Genomic DNA, 21,067 nt, shown 5'->3' on the forward strand with positions numbered 1-21,067 from the left:
CGCTAAATAGTCAGCAACCTGCCTCTCTCCTCCCCATGGTCGCTAGGTGGTTAGAATTTCCTGTTTTCATCATTCTGGAGGCCTGCTGGGAATGACTTTGATCGTGGTTTATCTAGTTTAAAGCCCTTGTAGTAATTTCAATCCACGTACAGAAATTCAGCTGTCAAACATCAAGGCCAAAATGAGATCCCTCCCTCCAGCCTCAGCTCCCTGCCCATCCATTGCCCCCAACACTCCCTTGAACCCCAGTACTGATACCCCCCAATATCCCCAGATGGCAAGAGCCCCCTCAGTGGGTTACAAACAGGTCCTCCTTCCTACTGAACACTTGGAGTTGTCCTGAGAGCAGCCATTATGTGTGCCCCTCCCCCACCCCCAGCCCTAGTCATAAAACAGCCACGAATCCCTCCCTGAATTATGTTTCTAGGTGGTTGAAACTGCAGCTCTGACCTCGCAAGAATTTGGTGAGTGTTACTTTTTATTTTTTACTGGTTACCATGTTTCCAGCCCTTGTAACAACCTCAGCTCCACTGCACAAATTCAGGTGCTAAGCTCCCCCCTCCCCGCTGCACCCTGGCAAAGCTCAGACCACAGGCCTCCAGCGCTCCCATCCTCAGGCTTTCAACCCCCCTCACATTCTGTTACTGATACCAACCAGTGCCCTGTCTTTTTCTTTCAAGAGCAATCACAGCTGTTTGCAGATGGGGACCAGAAAACAGGGAAGGCAAGACCGAAGAGGTTGTATTTGAACTGGGCCTTGAGAGATTGGCAGGATTTCTCCAAGCAGAGATGGAGGGGAAAAAAAATCTTTCCAGAAAGAGGCAGCAGTATGAAAAGTCAGCAAGAGTAGAATGGTTGAGCACGGCCATTGAAGTTGAATGAACTAAAGATTTGTTTCCATCAGCAGCTCTCAAACTTCCAGGGCTCTTAGACTTGCCTGGGGGCGGGAGTCTTGCCAAAATGCAGATGCCTGTGTCTTCCTTCAGAACTGCAAAAACTGATGCTGGGGGTGATGGGGGGCTTGAGAATCTACATTCTTTAACAAGCTTCTTTGGGTGATTTTGACACAGGTGGTTGTCAACCATCCTTTCAGAAGCACTACTTCTGGGGTTGTTCCTGCTGGTCCAGATGTATTCAGCAGGCCAAAGCAGCAGAACAGGAGCCCTTCCTCCTTTATACCTGTCTTGTCTTCCCCTGGCCACTCCCTTCTATCCCTCTCTTGATGGAATGGAAGCAGGGTAGTAGGTATAACTGGTGCACCCCCAAAGATAGTGTTACCAGGCCCCCCAGCAATATGGAAAAAACTGCTTATTGAGCTACTATGGAGAGAAGATGGGGTGGGGGTGGGGAGAAGGAACAAGGGCAGAATTAGTAGCTGATAGTTTCCTCAGGTTTTCCTAATGTGTGCACAATACAGCCAAAGAGAAGATCTTTCAAGTGAATGGGCAGAAAGTAGTGGGGACAGGGAGAAAAAGGATATGTGATAGTTATTCAGGCTTGGCACTCTCTGGTCTTTGTTTGGGAGGGGGTGCTGATCATGTTTATTTAACTGTCTCTGCAGAATTTATTATTTTTTTTTCATTCAGTATAAGTGAGATATAATTGACATATGGCACTGCATAAATTTAAGGTGTACGGCGTAATGCCTCACATACACTGTGGTTACTATGGTAAGTTTAGTTAACATCCATCGACTCATATAGATATCAAAAAAGAAAAATATTTTTTGTCCTTGTGATGAGAATTTTTTAGAATCTACTCTCTTAGCAGTTCTCAAACATACCATACAGGGGTGTTAACTATGGTCGTCATGTTCTTTTCTTATTATTGTAGTTGATTTACAGTGTTCTGTTGATTTCTGCTGTACAGCAAAGTGACCCAGTTATACAAATATACACATTCTTTTTTTCACATTACCCACCATCATGTTCCATCACAAGTGATTCGATATAATTCCCTGTGCTGTACAGCAGGATCTCATTGCTTATCCATTCCAAAGGCAATAGTTTGCATCTACTAACCCCAGACTGCCAATCCATCTCCAGGACTTATTTATCTTATAATTGAAAGTTTGTACCTTTTGATCACCTTCATCCAATTCCCCCACCCCCACAACCCCTTGCCTCTGGTAACCACAAATCAGATCTCTTTTTCTATGAGTTTATTTTTATTTTACTGATTGATTGATTGATTGCTTTTTAGGGCCACACCTGTGACATATGGACGTTCCCAGGCTAGGGGTCAAATTGAAGCTGCAGCTTCCGGCTTATGCCACAGCCATGGCAATGCCAAATCCCAGCTGTCTGTGACCTACACCACAGCTCATGGCAACGCCGGATCCCCCACCCACTGAGGGAGGCCAGGGATCGAACCGGCATCCTCATGGATACAGATTTGCTTCTGTTGCACCACAATAGGAACTGTGAGGTTTTTATTAGACTCCACATATAAGTGCAATCATTCAGTATTTGTCTTTCCCTGACTTAGTATAACAGCCTCGAGGGCTGTGTATGTTGTCTTTCTAATGAGAAGGCAGCAGGCTGTCTTGCACTGAGGACAATAAAAGTGGTGCAACAAAAGACAGGTGCAAATTGATTCAGTGCTGTAGGTCCCTGAGTCAAAGAGGGATCTGCCTCCCATCTTCTAAAATGGTCCTGTGAGGTCCTCACAGGCAGACTGGGTTTTATTTAGAGACCATTTAGTACATGGAACACAAATGCACTCATAGAAACAACACAGGTCATCAACAATGGAGCTTAACTGTCTTTCCTTCTCCAATTCCAAAGGATGTGGCAGAAGAGTGGCAAACAAATCAGTGAGGGCACTGGGTCCCCAGGATTCCCAGCCCCACGCTCCGCCTCTGACCCACTCTGTTACCTTCAAATAAATCATCTACTTTCTGAGAGTCAGAGTGGAATTTGGGCAGTTTTAAATTCATAATCTCTCATGAAATCAATCAGCAGGGTCACGGTGCTTCTTCGGTACCCCACCACCTCCTCTGCTGTCATCTGGACACCTTCAGTTTTGCTCCTCTTCTTGTCTCCCTGTCTTACCCGAAGGTGGGGTGGGGAGGTGAAGGGAAGGAAAAAAAATAACCTCAGGGAAATTGGATGCTATAAAGTTAAAATTGTGGTTCTCTCCCAGTAGACACCAGCACTCTCCAGTGTTTTATGAGGAAGGTGGAGCATCAGTGGAGTGGAACTCAGTATGGGTAACTCCCCCCACCCCTTGCCCTTTTTTTTTCTCTTTTGCCCATCCCCGTGGCATATGGAGTTCCAGGGCCAGGGATCAGATCCGAACTGTAGTTGTGAACTACACCGCAGCTGTGGTAATACTCAATCCCTAGCCTCCTGTTCTGGGCCAGAGATTGAATCTGCATTCCATTGATTCAGAGAAGCCATCAATCCTGCTGCACCACAGAGGGAACTCCCACATTATGGGTTACTTTTGATTTAGAAATAGGATGAAGAGAGAAGTTGGGAGCAGGATGCCCTAGCCTATGTAAGGTCAGAAAGAACAGCACTGTAGAAGATTCTGGGTAACATAAAACATGTATATCATTGGAGTTCCCATCGTGGTGCAGCGGAAACAAATCTGACTAGGAACCATGAGGTTGCAGGTTCAATTCCTGGCCTTGCTCAGTGGGTTAAGGATCTGGCATTGCCTGAGCTGTGGTATTGGTTGCACACGTGGCTCAGATCTGGCGTTGCTGTGGCTGTGGCATAGGCCAGCAGCTACAGCTCCAATTCGACCCTTAGCCTGGGCACCTCCATATGCTGCAGGTGCGGCCCTAAAAAGAAAAAAAAAAGATAAAATATGTATATTATAGTTCAGACTTGGAAATAAACCGTGTTTCTTTCTCCAGACTTCCACCCTATCACTGCTAAGAAATACTCCTGTGATGTCTCAGTACTTCTCAAAGGAAATAAACTCTTAAGCACAGGGAGCTTACATGGAAGAATTGTGCTCCTTACATCCTGTCACAGAGTGCTGGCCATGATGGGGCGGGGACTCTCTAATACTTTCTGGAGCTCCCGTCTTCTCTACATAAGTGCTTTCTGGCCAGTTTCAAACATAATGGACCAGAAAATGAAATGCCAACTGTTGAACCTCTTAGCTTGCCCCTGGGAAAATAGGACATCAGACAGTTAGTACTTTATATTGATCTAGAGCTTTATGCTTTTTCAAGCGCTTTAATGCACTTTCTCTTAGATGATTCTCACACCCACCCTGGGGAGTTGTCAGGACACCGATTATTATCTTGCATAGATGTGGCAACAGAACTCTGGAGAGAAATTACTTCTTGAGGGTCAGACATCTAGTTAATGGTAAAGTGGCTCTAGAACCCGTATCTTCTGACCCTTGCTTCTACTCGTAGGCTTTTCTTACTACCTATGGGGCTAGTACTCATACAGAAGCATCCTTCATGAGATCCAGTGGGATCATGCTTGGAAATCTCAAGCTCTCTTTGGCATCCTGCCACATGCCATGCCCCATCAGGAGCCTCAGGGAGCCTGACCTCCTGTCCTCATCCAAACCCCAGTGTCTGCCTCTCGCTCCCCTGCCAGGCCTCCTGAGCCTTGGTCTGGGCTCACCAGTACCCACTGAACAAAGGCTCCTTGTGCCCTCTCTGCCATCTCCCGTTAAATTGCAACTCAAAGCTTCACTCCTGCAAGAGCTTCGCTAGAATGACCGAAGGCAAAATGAGGAGTTGGGGGACATTTTTTTTCCTTGTGTATTACAACTGTTATTTTTTTTCCTAGGTGGTCAAGAGAGCTGGCTTATTCTCAGCTCTCAGTTCTCAGCTCAAATATCGCCTCTTCAAAGAGACCTTCCCTGAGCAACCAATTTAGAGCAGGCTCCTTCGTGACTCCATCTCACAGCACCCCATACTGTTCTCTCATGCCACAAACTACCCTGATGGATTCCCCCTCTTTGCTTATTTTTAGGCTCCCCACTGGAAGGAAGTCCACTGGTGTTGGGGACTCTGTCTTCTTTACTACTGCAGTCCCAGAGCCCAGTCCTAAAGCCTGGCGAAGAGCAGGTGTATCATAGATTTTTGTAGGAGAAAGGAATTGAATATCCAAAGACAGGTATGGAAGCGAAGGGAGAATCGGTAATGTTATGTATCATATTTCAAGCATATCTTGTCTAATCGTTATGACAGCCTGCTGAGGTAGGTTCTATTACTATTTCCATTAATAATTAATAATTCCATTAATAAGTAAGCCTCACCAGAGTGAAGACAGTTGTCTAAGGACTCATAGCTGGAAACTGGTAGCCTGCAATTCAGTTGGTGAGTTGAGTTCAACTGGTGGATTGAGTTAACTCTAGAACTGTAGCTTTTAAGCGCTAAGGTACACTGTCTTTTTGGGAAGTGAGCTGAGTGGGGATTTCACAACAAGCCAATATTCCCTCTTACATGTCCAGAAAGGCACCTGCAAAAGGTGCACAAACAAAAAATAAATAAATAAAATAAATAAATAATAAAAAAATTAAAAAAAAAGAAAATCATGAACTTGGAGAATAGACTTGTGGCTGCCCGGGGGGGGGGGGGGGAGGGAGGGAGTGGGAGGGATTGGGAGCTTGGGGTTATCAGATGCAAACTCTTGCTCTTGGAATGGATTTACAATGAGATCCTGCTGTGTAGCATTGAGAACTATGTCTAGATACTTACACAACAATGGGAGGAAAAAGAATGTATACATGTATGTGTAACTTGGTCCCCATGCTGTACAGCGGAAAAAAAAAAAAAGGTGCACAAACAAAGCCTGATCAGGGTTCTGAGATTTTGATAAACAGATTCCTCTATATACACTTGGCCAGGCTTCTGTCTGCCTGGATTTCTCTCCTGCTTGTTTCCTTCAACGTTCTCTGCTGCAGAAGTGACCTTTGCAGGGCTCTTGCCTGAAATGATACAGGTCACACACTGCACAGCTCTGGGAGCACCATTCACAGCAGATGTGGAAGACCTGAAGCCCACTGAACTGCTTGTCGCTTTTTCTGGGGGGCTCCAGAAATGTAAACTGAGCCCTTCAGCCAAGCAAGCACAGACTCTTCTGCCTCCACCTTTCATTTGGGGACTGAGGACACTTTTCCTTCAGGAGGCAATCAGATGGCAGTGAGAGTAGGGGTCGCTGAGCTCACCCTGCAGTTTTCAGGAATAAGTGAGCCTAAGCTCACTTACTTATCAGGGCTTCCATTTCTGAACCTGGGAAGAAGTACCTGGTTGTGGGAAAGGCTACAGGTCTGTCCCCATGTGGGATTATTACCAGTTTCATGACTCAGATTGTCTTAGCATGTGCCATCTAACTTCCTGCCTCACTTATCCAGAGCTTCCTTTTAATCTCCCAGGACATGCTTCAGCTTTTTATTTTTATTTATTTTATTTTATTATTTTTTGTCTTTTTTTTTTTTTAAGGGCCACTCCCCCAGCATATGGAGGTTCCTAGGCTAGGGATCTAATCGGAGCTGTAGCCGCTGGCATGTGCCAGAGCTACAGCAACACAGGATCCAAGCTGCGTCTGCAAGCTACGCCACAGCTCATGGCAACGCCAGATCCTTAACCCACTGAGGAAGGCCAAGGATCGAACCTGCAACCTCATGGTTCCTAGTTGGATTCGTTAACCACTGAGCCATGACGGGAACTCTTACTTCAGTTTTTTAGATTGCTTTCGAATATCACCTCCTGGGGAATCACTGAGTTCACCTTGACCTAATTCCTTATACAAAGCAGATGCTCAAGTCCTTGTAGGAAGAATGAATGAATGAATGAGCAAGCTTGCCAAGTAACCCTGGGCAAGTCTCAATCTTTGGAAAACTGTTTCCTCATCTGTAACATGCAGATAGTAGTACCTACACTCACAGAGTTATTGTGAGGATCAAATAAGACAATATATTCAAAAGTGCTTTATAAAATATAAAGTATGTATTAATGGTAATTATGAAATCCATCATCTAGGCAGATTTCCTTTTACTTAGATGATGCTCCTACCCATTGCTACACAGTATATTCATCTCCAAACACTAAACACTTGCATGGATATAAATCCACATTATGCATTTTTTTTTTTGCGTTTTTTTAGGGATGCACCTGTGGCATATGGAAGTTGCCAGGCTAGGAGTTGAAATGGAGCTACAGCTGCCGGCCTATGCCACAGCTCACAGCAATGCCAGATCCTTAACCCACTGAGCGAGGCCAGAGATCGAACCCGCATCCTCATGGATACTAGTCAGATTCATTTCCACCATCTCATAATGGGAACTCCCTATGCCTTTTTTAAAACATGGTTGACAAGCTATAGATGAGAGTGTCTCCAGCTTCTCCCCATCAATCAGTGAAAAAGAATGTGTTGAGTATCACGTTTTACTAGACATCTGGGGAATGTAAAGAAAACCTAGAGTAGTGCTCCTGTATTCATGGAGCTTCAGTCTCCAAAGGTAGAAAAGAGACATATTTTGACATATTATTGCCACTTGGTTTTGTATAGCCCATGAATGAGGCATGGTGGTTCAATTTTAAATGGTTGAAAAAGATAAAAAATTAGATTAATATTCTTTAAGACAAAAATTATATGAATTTCCATATTCAGGGGCCCAAAAATAAAGTTTTATTGGCACAGAGGCATGCCCACTTGCTTTTGTATTTTCTATGGCTTCTTCTGCATTGTAAGAACAGAACTGTATAGTAGTGACAGAGCTCTTAAAGTCCACAAAGCCTAAAATACTCACTGTCTGCCCCTTTAGAGAAAAAATGTCAACCCCCTTGCTGTGTTGTCACACTTTAAAATAGTCTGGAAAGTCATATTCATTAAAATTCATTCATTTGTTCATTTATTCAATAGATATTAAGTGAGAGCCTACTGTGTGTCAGACAGCAGACCCTGGTTCAGGACGGAGGGATTTTAGTCTAAGTCTCTATACTGGTTTTTCAAGAGAAAAATCCTGTGGCATTAACCTCCTAGAGGATTCATCCAATGATGGAAAATTCTCTGTATCTCCAGAATTCTTGAGGACTAGGTCAATGGAAACTTTGATGGGGTCAGTGAGCAGATTCTAATTCCAGTCATCCAAGCCTTCTTTAATAACTGGTGCTGATTTTCCAATGAATGAGAAAGCTTATCATACTTTCTTTTCACTCTGAGTAATTCCTGATATGATGCATTTATTCGGAGCAGCTTTGAGATAAATATATTTTTTTTATCAAGTCTTTTGGTTAGTTCACAATTTTATAGGCCCAGGTACTTTGAACACACAGGGGGACATTGGGAAAGGGACAGAAAAAAAAAAAGGCAAAATCCTATGATGGAAGAAAGGAGAATAAAAAAGAAAGAAATACAGTAACCCACCCCCATATTTACTCTTAGATCTCCTCTATTTTTCTCTTTTAGACAAAAACAGATTTACCTTGACAGCTAATGGCTAATGTAACTTTGCTGTCAGGTCCCAAATAAAAAGCAGAGTATTGCAGTAGCTTGTAACCACTGATGCTCCTTCAGGGTGTTTTGCCTTCTGTATTGTAGTTAAGGCCACCTCCTGGCCCAGGCTGTCTCTCACACTGAGCCTGGGCTACAACCCAGGGATCTGGTGACCCCAAAGGCAAGCCAAGGAATAACACATTTCTCAACCATGCCCTTTGGGTCATTGGCATTTGACTTATCCATCCATTATTTATAGCCTATGAAGAGAACATTCAGAGACCAATCTATAGGAAGGCCAGGTCTTCTATGGAGAACAGCTCTTCTTGAGCCTCAGTTTGGCTCCAAATTGTTCATCAGTAGTAGTTATTTTATGTAGTGGCTGAAGGCACCTTTGGCTTGGGGACTGTTGCCACAGACCCCATCTGCAAAACTGTGATGATGGTGACATTTTCCTTCAGTGCCTCCAATGTCTTTCTCTTATTGGTGTCCTCTCCCCAGTCTTCTACAGGTACATTCCCCTCACTCACTTGGCTCTACATGCAAACCTGGTCTCAGCAAGAGATTGAACTCATTTACACTGAGTCATAAGTAACCTACTAGCAGCTTAAAACATATTTGCATTATAGCTGGAGACAAGGCTTTAAGGTGAGGGGTTTCAGCAGGACAGTGGGAGGAAGTCTATGAGTCCTCTGAGGTTTTATGCTAAATTGTATGCATGTTTGCTTCACCAGATTATCAAAGCAACCCATGACCTGAAAAAGGTAAAGGGCTGTCTTAAAGGAAAGAAATGAAATGCAAATAGTGAACTTGAAACTGTAGTTCCTTAATGGTAGACCCTACAAAAACAGGGAGCATATCTTGTTTGCTCACCTCTCACCTACTATATCCCCAGGGCCAAGAACATAGCATAGTACATAGTAGTCTCTCAATAAACATGTGTTAAATTCATTTATCCATCCAAGAGATATTTGTTGTTAAGAGAAAGGATGGAAGAGTAAATGACATCAGAGGGCAGAGGTATCTTTGAGCATTGGGCTCTTCCCCTCACTCACAGAGTTGAGTCTCCATGGATAGAGTCTCCATGACAACAGCTGATGTCCCTGATGAGCATCCAGGACAGGTGAATCTGGGATGCAGAGAAGCAGCCCAGGCATCTGCCCTGTCTGGTTGCCCTTTAGCACTTCCCTTCATTTGTCTTCTTCCCATTTCTGCTTGTATCTTTGTCAGTCACCAAAATCATTACCAGGCAGCAGCCAGCAATCAAAGGCGGCTGCTGCTGTTAGAAACAGAGGCTACTGCTCGGCAGACACCTGCTAACGTATAACCCTCAGCATTTTGAGGCAAAGCGCTCGCATCCCCAGCAGAAGCGGGCTCTCTGACAGCTTGCTGATAAAACCATGAGTGAGCATTGATGCCTGAAGACCGAGGAATCCGTTTCTGTGGTAGACCACCAGGGGGAGAGCCGGGCCCAGGCAGGACAGGACGTCTGAAAAGCCAGCTTTTGGCGCCCCCTGCAGTATTTGCGGAGCATGCTCCCCTTTCCTCCCCTGAAGCTGGAGGGTGGATAGTTGGTCCCTTTGCTGGTGAGGATTTAATTTTAGGAGAGGCCTTCAAACATCCAGGAGCTGTTTGGGAAGGAACGGGGCTGAGAGGTCCCAAGGCAGGATGTGTAGGTTGAACGAGGAGGAGTTCTTGTCATGCAAATAAGCTTGGTAGCTCTGAACATTTTTTACCCTCCGTGGGTGTGAGGATTTCAGGTGGGTTGTCTGATTGCTCGTTTGGGGAGGCTGGGAGTATTAGGGGCAGAATGAAGAAGAAACCGGACGTTTAAAGTCTGGTGGCAAAAAAAAAGGAAAAGGAAAAAGGGGAGCTAGTGTGTGTGTGTGTGTGTGTGTGTGTGTTGGAAGGTTGGGGGTGGGTGGGGACAGGAAATAGCTTAGAGAAACAGAATAAGTCAGTCTCCAGAACCAAGGAAAAGACTCCTTAGAAGATCCCTCTGGAGTTCCCTTCGTGGCTCAGCGGTTAACAAACCCGACTAGGATCCATGAGGATGTGGGTTTGATCCCTAGCCTTGCTCAGTGGGTTAAGGAACCCACGTTGCTATGAGCTGTGGTGTAGGTCGCAGATGCGGCTTGGATCCCACATGGCTGTGGCTGTGGCATAGGCCAGCAGCTGCAGCTCCGATTCAACCCCTAGCCTGGGAACCTCCATGTGCTGCAGGTGCGCCCCTAAAAAAAAAAAAGAGAGAGAGAGAGAGAGATAGATCCCCCTCTGGTTAGAACCCAGGGGATGGTCAGTGAGTCACCCAGGAAGGGTGAAGCTGGGGGGAGTTTGAGGTTGGGTGGGGGTGGGGTGGAGGGTGTGCCCCAGGGCCTGGGGGGTTGGGATACTGGCAGGAAAGGAAGAACTATGGTTTCGTTATTACTTTGAGTCAGACAGATCTGCCAGTGCCCTTGGGCCAGTCAATTACTTTGATCTCTCTGCTGCAGTTTCCTCACCTATAAAACTGAATTGATAATAGTATCTACCTCAGGTAGCTGTTGTAAGGACTTGATGAGAAAATATACATGAAATGTGATTTGTAGAGTGTCTGGCACATTATAAGTGCTCAATAAATGGTGGTTATTATTGATAGTTATAATGATACTAGCTAGAAAGTACCTGGGATTTAATAAAGGCTTGTCTCCATGCCAGATAGTCACTGTATTCTTACTACTGATTTCTCCAAGCCTTTGGAAACTGAGAAAGACCTCAGCTTGGGACCAGAGGTGGAGGCCAGGGGCTTGTCCAGGTAAGGTAAGGCAGTTAACCTGGGCTGCCAAGCCAGGTAGACAGCAGCATGAGGGCTCAGAATGGGGCTGTGGCAAGCGACAGAAGCAGACATCATCTTTTAAAATTATTCTTCTAAAGGCAGGCTCTAAACTTTGTCATCCAGCTTGTCTGCATGCTTCTCCCCCTTGCTGGGACATATTCCCAGTTGGCATAAGGAAGACTTCCTTCCCATTCGAAGATGTTTTAGTGGGGAATCAAAGAATAGGAAGCAGAAAGGAGTGAAGCCAGCTCCTACACTCTTACTGCCCCCAGTAAACACCGGGGCAATCCTTGCTGGTGTGCAAACTATTTCCCTGCCAGAAATGAGATCAGAGAGCCACCCTCACTTTTCTGTCTTTCTAGATTTGACCTCTGAGGCTCAGCTCAATTTGTACTTCCTAAATCAACTTTGCAACAACCCAGTCAGATAGGTACTGGCTAGGGGGTAGCCAGAAAAACAGGAATCACATTTGTTTTTTTTTTGTCTTTTTAGGGCCACACATGCAGCATATGGAAGTTCCCAGGTTAGAGGTCGAATCGGAGCTGTAGTTGCCGGCCTACACCACAGCCACAGCAATCGGGATCTGAGCCACGTTTGCGACCTACACCACAGCTCATGGCAATGCTGGATCCTTAACCTACTGAGTGAGGCTGGGGATCAAGCCTGTGTCCTCATGGATACTAGCCAGGTTTGTTACCACTGAGCCACAATGGGCACTCCAGAAATCACTTTAAGCCTTTGAAACATGGGAGATTTAACACAGAGATTACTCACAGGTGATGGAAGACCTGAGCTATCAAACGGCGCAATGAGGCAACTCAGTGATCAGCGATTACAGGAAGCCCTTCTTATCTGCAGAGTTGAAGGGGCAACCAGAAGAGGTGAGTGGTGTCACCAGAATGCAGGAACTGGGGCTGTCTGGTGGGAGCTAGAGCCAAGATGGGGCTACCCTGCAGAAGCTGGGGCGGAGGAGGGAGGGGATGCCTGGTGGTAGATGGAAATGAACCCCATGTGAAACACAGCTGCTGCTGGAAGTGCCACAAGAAGTGAGATTGGGGATGGAGAAGAAATAGACTAGTTCCTCTCTTCTTCCTACACCTTCCGGTTGGTCAAACTCACCCGGAGGCAAATGTCAAGGGACTGCAGGGGAATGTAGTTCCTTGATACAGAACAGAGCAGGAAATGAACAGGGAATGGATCTGAGAGTAAGCAGCAGATGAAAAGCCTAATTATTCACCCCCATTTTACAGAGAAGTCAAATGAGGCCAAAGAGGTTAAGTTGCCCCGACTACACTAAGTGGCAGCCCAGGTTTCAAACTAGTCCTGAGCCCGTGCTCCCCATAATCACTGCTATCAGATACTCATGGTAGTAGCACTATTGTTATTTTACTCAAGTCAGACTTTTCCCTCTAGATTTTTTTTTTGTCTTTTTTTTTGTCTTTTTGAGGGCTGCACCCGAGGCATATGGAGGTTCCCAGGCTAGGGGTCTAATTGGAGCTACAGCTACTGCCCTATGCCAGAGCTACAGCAATGCCAGTTTGGAGCCATGTCTTCAGCCTATACCACAGCTCATGGCAACGCTGGATCCTTAATCCACTGAGCAGGGCCAGGGATCGAACCCACAACCTCATTGGTTTCCACTGCGCCATGACGGGAGCTCTACCCTCTAGATTTTAAGCTCCCTGAAAGGCATCTACTGTGTCTACCTTTATATCATTGATAGCACCTAGCCTTTGCGGAGGATTTTTCAGAACCTACCAGAAAATGTAGATTGTTGACTAAAACGGGATTATCAGCAGGTGTTCATAGGTTCCACATCACCCAGGTTGGGTGGGTGGAGAGCACTATTAAAATGTCCTCAGCTGAATGTTTTCTTGTTAGTGAAATGTAGCAATTTCTGATCAGATCCCAGACAACGGTTTGGCAACAGGGAAAAGTCTAAATTGCAATGAGAAAAACCAGGGTCTAGATTGCTTGAGGCCATCCCAAAGGAAAGAGACAGTTATTAAAATTTGAAATGGCTTTGCTCCAATGTCATAGTTTCTACAACTTGAACTGAAGAGTTCTTTGATCCCGTAGATGCCTTAGTTGGCAGGAGCAGGGTTTATGCTTTATTCTATTTTTTTGTTTGGTTTTTTTGGGGGGAGGGGGGAGGCTGCACCTGAGACATATGGAAGTTCCCAGACCAGGGATCGAATCCGAGCTGCAGCTGTGACCTTTGCCACAGCTTCGGCATCACTGGCTCTTTACCCTGCTGTGCCACAGTGGGAACTCCCTATTTTGTTTTCCTAAGAAAGAGTTCTTGGGTACTAAGAGATGAGCACAGAACACAGTTCTGTGGATGAAGTGTCCATATCTCCTATCTAAATGAAATCTATAGGCACTGGAACTGGTAGGAGGCCACCCATATGTTTTACCTCATGGCTCACCCCATCTTCACGCCAGCAATGACATATCAAATCCACCATGTGCTTCAAATCTCTGACATCCTCTTTTGCTACCAGCTGGTGAAAACTCCGCTTTTAGAAGACTCATGTGATTAGATTAGGCCTACCTGGATAATCTCCCTCTGCATTAACCTTAATTACATCTGCAGAATCCCTTTGCCATGTAATGGAACATAATCACAAGTGTGCTGGGAGTTCCTGTTGTGGCTCAGCAGCAACGAACCCGACTAGTATCCATGAGGGTGTGGGTTCAATCCCTGGCTTCGCCCAGTGGGTTTGTGAGCTGTGGTGTAGGTTCCAGATGTGGCTCAGATCTGGTGTGTCTGTGGCGTAGGCTGGTGGCTACAGCTCCGATTTGACCCCTAGCCTGAGAATTTCCATATGCTGCAGGTGTGGCCCTAAAAAGACTAAAAAAAAAAAAAAAAAAAGTGGGCTATCACATCATATTCACAGTCTGAATGATTATGGTGGGAAATCCTGGGGGAGCATTTGAGCATTGTGCCTACCACAATAATATTCAGACCCTTTGAGAAGCTGACCAATCAGAACATGTGCCAACAATAGCACTTGAGCAGGCGTGTGAAGAATACTGGCTGCTTGGGCTGTCACCCTTTACTTGCTGGATTGTGGGGTGGCCTGGAGGTCCCAGAGGAAACAGCTGGAGTGGCTGTTGGTATGGAAATATTTTAATATTTTAGCCACTGGGTGCCACATCTGTGCATAGAAGTTGGTTATCTGCTTGGTGAGAGGGTTACAGATCACGGTGTAGTGTATGAGCTCTTCTCTGAGCTTGGAGAGTCTGAGGTTGGTCCCAGATGACTGGGGGAAGGTGGGGAGACTGCCTGCCTTCCTTGGCACTTGCGCAGTGTGGCCCCCTTCCAGCCTTGCCCGCTGTTTTTGCGGCGCCAGGTTTCTTCTGATGAATGTTTTCACTGTCTGGCTGTCTTATGTGGTGGGAGAGCCCATCTATCATCTGAGCCTGCAAATGCTGCCACCCCAAGGGAGACAACCAGCCCTATGCATGCGGCCTCTTCCCAAGCCATCCAGCAGATGGGGCTCGGTGAGGCAAGCGCTGTTTACTTGCTCTCAGCATTGGCATGGGCTCTTCAGAGCAGCCAAAGAAACTGAGGGTTCTTATTAACTTGCTGAGTGAAGCTCTATCACAGATTGTCATGAGCCTCAAGTTTTTTGAGGACCCATCTCAGGCAACAGAGATGCCCCTTGTGGGTGAGTTGGGGCAGGGATAGGGTCTAAGTTAAATGACATTTGTGGGACTGGTCTGTTTCTCCCACCTAATATTTTTATATGGGTGCATTTGATGAAAATGCTATCAAGGGCAGCTTCAGTTGGTGGAACTGGGAGCATGCACATCAAGAATAGCCATGACCAGGTAGATGTGTTGAAAGAAGTGCCACAGAGGAAAATAAGTAGCTTGAGGGAGACTAAGGATAAATGGGAAGAATATATCACAGCTAATTGCAAACGACGCTAATAACGATATATAGTATGACCAGCTTCACCTGTTGATGTTGAGTGGGACCACAGAGTGCAGGCCTGGGGTGACCCCTACTTCCCCATATCTTGAGGCTGACTATTCACTACTGCAGTGGAACCTCCTCTGATGCAGAAACATGAACTGCCACAGAGCCATATATGCACTTCACCAGTAGCCTGCATCTTGCACAGAACATTGAGAACATCCCCTTCATGGGATGGCATTACTTGGTGTTCTTGAGCCCTGTCCTAGAAGATACACTGAACACATTCACAATGAAGCATGTCAACAACTGAATTTCTACTTAGACCGAGTTAGCCTGCAATATTTTTTGAGGTAGGAGAGGTTTGTCTTCAGTGGCTTCCCTTCCTGTAATCTTTCTCCCATATGTGTCTTAAAACTGCATTCACTACTCAAGTGGAGATGCTGCAAGTGGATTCAAATCTACTTGGTCTTTGCTATGCAAAAAGAACCAGATATATTTGGACTCAGGCTCCCCCATATCAGGATCCCACTGGAGCCAGTTCCAAATGCTAAAGACATGTTAACAGAGGATCCCAAAGCAGCAGGTACTATTCAGAATGGTTGGCCATGACTCTAGATGCATGAGATAGTACAGACCCTCTTGAGGCCATCTTCCTGCAAACCCCACTCTCCAGCTTTCTCTCAAGTGCAGCAGTAGGTGGCATTAAAGCACAGCTTACAACCAGCAGGTGGTGACAAGAGAGCTGGAGTTGAAGATTTCTGTCCTTCCTAGCAAAATGTCACTGAGCTCAGTGGGAGACACCACAGCCCTACATTAGGTGACAGGAAAATATCTCCCTTTCCACTGCCATTTGGAACAATCAGTTGCAAGACATCCAGGGAGAAAATGACAAATACCTCAGTGTGAATACTGCCATCTTTGGTAGGGGTAGGTGCTTTGGATAATAGGTATACTGGTGGAAAAATAAACCACTGAGATTCTATGTCTTCCCCCTTATAGAGACAGGCTAGGAGTTAGCATAGATGGTTTCAGAGTTTTGGGCTAGGTGGGTTTGAGGGAAGAGAGAGAGAGAGAAGGAGCCGGGGTGGGGGGCGGGAGGTGGGTGGGAGAGGGAGAGAGACTGAGATTGAACTATATTACATTTCAAAAGCAACATATGGACAGAATTTTAAGCTAGGAAGGGACCTTGAAAGCCTATATGGTTCCTCTACAGACACTCAGACTCAAAGGATATCAGAGCAGACAGGGATATTAAAGATCATACAAGGGCAATAGATACATGAAAATGTGCTCAACATCACTCATCATCAGGGAAATATAAACCAAACCCACAATATCACCTCATACCTGTTAGAATGGCTCTCATCCAAAAATAAATGATAACAAGTGGTGGGGGGGAGTAGAGGAAAGGAGACCCTATTGTTCTGTTGGTGGGAATGTAAACTGGTGCAGCCATTATGGAAAACAGCATGGAGGGTCCTCAAAAATTAAAAGTAGGATTACCATATGAGCCAGAAATTGTACTTCTGGTGTTTATCTGAAGGAAGTGAAATCAGTATCTTGAAGAGATATCTGCACCCACATGTTCACTGCAGCACTATTCACAATAGCCAAGATATGGAAAAACCTAAGTGTATATCAGTGGATGGATGGATAAAGAAGATGTGGTCTCTATCTATCTGTCTATAGATATATATATATACACACAACTAAACATCCAAGTTTACTGATATTCAACTAAATAGGACCTCAGCCAGAATTCCTTTGCTAATATTTATTTTGTTTCTAGAAATGAGAGGTAGATCATAAGAAAATAAGCTAAGGTTAGCTATTTATTTTGACATCAGAAACCAGGACAGGGCTTGAACTGATCCCGTATCTTATACCTTCACCATTTCTAGTTTAGAGCAATAAATGCTACTGATCCAAATGACAACATAGTGGTCAAAAAAGATTCAGCAATAGACTCTACTTAAGAGCATCTCACAGCGGACTGCAGTTACTCATATATTGTTGATTAAAAAAAAAATAGCCACTCTCTGAAAGCCCTTGGCAATGGATGGCTCAGTTTTGGGAGGGAGATGTCTGCAGCGAGGATGGATCAGTTCAATCAACCCTAGAGATTAGTGAGGTGACATGTTGTAGCCAAGCTGCTCATACCTCCTGGGCTCGTCTTACTAAGGCAACACAGATTTAGATATAATTTTGACAGGTAACCAGAAAGTCTTACTAACTATGACATCTTCTAGATTACCAAGGTTCAGTGGACTAAGAGTCCAAACTGAGTTGGCCTTGGAAAGAAATGATTCAACTGGAAAAGCTAATGAAAAATAACCAAGGCAGATGCACTGTTTTGTTGGGTTTCCAATGGCCTCCAGACCACTGTGAGTGCTCATGAAACCAAGGTAAACACCCTTGTAAAGCAAAGCTACTCACGGCAATAAGCTGGTAGGAGTTGTTCATCATGGCGATCAGCATGTTTAGCAGCACTACCAGGGAGATGACATTGTATGTCCCAAACATGGTCGCTCCCACAAACTCCGTGAACTCATGTCTGGCCTTCACATTGGTGACGTAGAGATTTAAAAGGCCGAATACGGACCAGAAGAGTGACTGAAGGGTTTCAAAGAGCCTGAAAGAGATCAAAGAGTAGGTTAGTTAATTCTCTACGAAGAGCAGGAAAAGAGCAAAACGTGAGGTGATCTGCTTAATCAATAAGGAGGCTGCCCGATTTGCATCCCAAAGGCAGGTAGACTGATGATCTCATCTATTTTGGTCTTGTATTTTGAGAGGCTTAAGGATCGGTTCTTGGGTTCATTTTGCGGGTATGTACGGGAAATGGTTTAAAGGTTTCCTCTGTCTTTAAAGTGGTCTTCCCTCCCATCTTTGCATGGTGTCTCATTATCACTGAGGTCTCAGCTCAAATGTCACTTCCTCAGGCTCCCCTGGGTCACTCTACCTAAAGGAGCTCCAGCAGTTATTTTCTATCCTGTTGTCTTAAGTTTTTGGTAGCTTTTAAAACTCCCTAAAATTATATTATTAGGTAATTTTTTTATTTGAATGTTTATTTTCTGTTCATCCCCACTAGAATGTAAGCTCTATGAATGAAGAGACACACACAGCTACTATGTACCCAGCATATAATAGGCACTCAATAATATTTGTTGAAAAATGAAGACATATCACTGTTACTATTACTAGTGGATTAAGGTCTACAAGATTCCAATCCTTTTGACAATTGCACATTCAGTAGGCTGCGCAGTGGGGGTTAGTTTATGTGGATGAAGATCGAGGTCTGCATTGCCCTGATTCTTAGGGGGCCTCCTTTGGGGCTGGCTGGGAAACAGGCACATGGCTGTTTTCAGCCTGTTAAATGGCTCTTCTCTAATCATTGTGGATAGCTTCTACTATCCTTTCAGCATCACATTACTTGAGAACTAGCCAAGGAAGAAGAAGTCTGTTTTTTGTTTGATGAAAGTAAGTGCCAGATGGTGAAGCATTTGAGAATCAACAGTAAGATGAGAGTCTGGACTTTAGGGGCCAGAAAACAAGAACCAGAATATGGCAAGTCAGACCTATCACAGGATCTGAATTTCCTGGAGGCTCACACGTCGGACCAGGCCATACAAGGCCTCATGGAGCCAGGCAGAGTGTCAGAAGTGGGAGAGCTATGGGGTTCAGGAGGCTGGTTCTGCTAGGAAGGCCTATCTAGAACCTGGCAGTGTCCACTTGGACTCAAGGCAGGCAAGGCACTAGCAATGGTTCAAGCAGCTAACCCAGCAGCTGGATAACAAAAGCTAGGGAATATAGGGTTCAGAAAAATAGAAAGCAGCTGCAGCAAATAGGAATGACAATGAAGAATCAGAGTCTCTGGAAGTAATGTCCTTGAATATAGAGAGCACTCATTAAGGGTTTGTTGATTGCATGACAGACAACAAAGCCGACACGCCAGGTCAAGTATGTCATCAATATGCTGGCAGGGACTTACTTCATTGGCTGCTTTGCCAGAATGGATGATGTTCTACTCCTTCACACCCAGCCCCATGACAATGAAAAATAATGCTTGAGAAGTTCCTATTGTGGCTCAGAAGGTTACAAACCCGAGCAGTATCCATGAGGATGTGGGTTTGATCACAGGCTTTGCTCAGTGGGTTAAGGATCCAGCATTGCCTTGAGCTGTGGCATAGTTTGCAGATGCAGGTGGGATCCCGAGTTGCTGTGGCTGTGGTGTAGGCTGGCAGCTACAGCTCCAATTTGACCCTTAGCCTGGGAACTTCCGTATGCCATGGGTGCGGCCCTAAAAAGAAAAAAAAAATTAAAACATTTAAAAAAAATCATGCTTGAGTGTAGAGTTTACTAGCCATTACAATGGCGGATACACAAATTTCTTAAAAGCTAAAGTCTAGGCATTTAAAATCTGCACTCAACTGTGGTGATATTCTAGTCAAGGAGACCCTATGGGCATAATTGTACAAGAGATAAGAAAAGGAAAAAATATGCCCCCAAACTTTGGTGGCTGATAGTGAGAATGCCTTCAACACAGGGCACCAAATGCCACAATGTGGTCTGGGCATTAGGAGAATTGCAGGTTTATTGCAGGGCGTGCCTAAGTAAAATGAGGGGCTGACATTAGGGCTAGATAAGTGCATGCTGGAAAGATATCTGTAGGAAGCTCTGTGGCTTTTAGACTCAGTTGAATTCACAGGAAGAGGGCCACTACCTAGGGGTACAGGGATGAAAAAAATCTTGATGTCCAAACCCCAGAATCCTAATGTCAAAGGCATGTTATTTTGATTTTAAAGGAGATGACTTTAGAGAAAACATTCAGTTCTTTTTTTTTTTTCGGCTTTTTAGGGCAGCCCCCGAGGCATATGGGGGTTTCCAGGCTAGGGGTTGAATCAGAGCTGTAGCTGCTAGCCCACGCCACAGCCACAGCAACATGGGATCCGGGCCGTGTCTGCGACCTACACCACAGCTCACAGCAACGCCGGATCCTTAACCCAGTGAGTGAGGCCAGGGATGGAACCTGCATCCTCATGGATACTAGTCAGATTTGTTTCCTCTGAGCCATGACGGGAACTCCTCAGTCCATTTTTTTTTTTTTTTTTTTATTTAGCAGACAGTCAACAAACATATGGCACTTGCTAGCTCAAGAAGGAGCACAAAGTGAAGATACCAAGATTCAAGAAGGCTTGATATTAACTGTTTGGAAGACAAATCCCCACCAGCTGGTTAAGGGGGGGGGGGATTTGTGTATGTTGGGAGCCATCCATAGAGATTGTAAAGCTACAAGGGGCTCAGGAGAATAGAGATGGGAACTATAGTCCTTACAATACTTGCTGTTAAGTCTCATCTTTGGGATGAGGCATTCATCTTTCAAAAGTAGAAGCAGTATGAGGAAGGTTTGCCCGTCTAGACTTCATTCTGACCAGTGAAGAACTGGAGGATGTTCACTCCTCCAGAAAAGAAAGGCTTCTTAGGAGAAAGCAGAGCCATCATCCTGTCCTTCACAAGATGTGCCAATAAAGGAGCAAAGACATGTGCCGTGGAGCAAAGACATGACCATCTCTTTGGTGCTCTCTACCCATTTTGCATGTCCCTGGACCTGTGTTTTCTCATTTCAGCCTGCTTTTGCCAAGCTTCTAACTCTGATTGGAAAGCTCCCAACCTTTAGCTTCCACTTCTGTCCTGTCCCCTCTGCCCGGCTCTTGTTTGACTTCCCTTAATTGTTCACTAGGCATGTTGAAGCTCTTTCTGTCTTAGGCTCCTCTGTGGTAGGAGCAAGGCTTTCTAGTATAGTGGGGTCTCGGTCTGCGGGGTGAGAGAGAGAGACAGCAAGTGACTAAAATAAGATGATCTATTACATTATTATTATTATTACTATTACCTTTATTAGTTTAGGTCACC

General features: G+C 45.1%; 1 protein-coding gene across 9 annotated transcripts in view; it reads right to left on the reverse strand.

Annotated features, from left to right (window-relative positions):
• The window catches only part of TRPC5 (transient receptor potential cation channel subfamily C member 5), a 270,382-nt gene that overhangs the window by 25,926 nt on the left and 223,389 nt on the right, over positions 1-21,067 (reverse strand). For all 9 annotated transcript variants that reach the window (XR_014834492.1, XR_014834490.1, XM_085006063.1 and 6 more), the window contains 1 exon segment: positions 17,597-17,792. Coding sequence is in view for 7 of the 9 variants with exons in the window: in XM_085006063.1 (XP_084862189.1) it covers positions 17,597-17,792 (196 nt within the window). In the remaining 2 variants the exon portion in view is untranslated.

This window comes from Sus scrofa, chromosome X, assembly GCF_054392235.1.
Source record: "Sus scrofa isolate SSC_HxYL_T2T_F1_AM1 chromosome X, Sscrofa_HxYL_maternal_Yorkshire_Landrace_v2.0, whole genome shotgun sequence".
Taxonomy (NCBI): Eukaryota; Metazoa; Chordata; class Mammalia; order Artiodactyla; family Suidae; genus Sus; species Sus scrofa.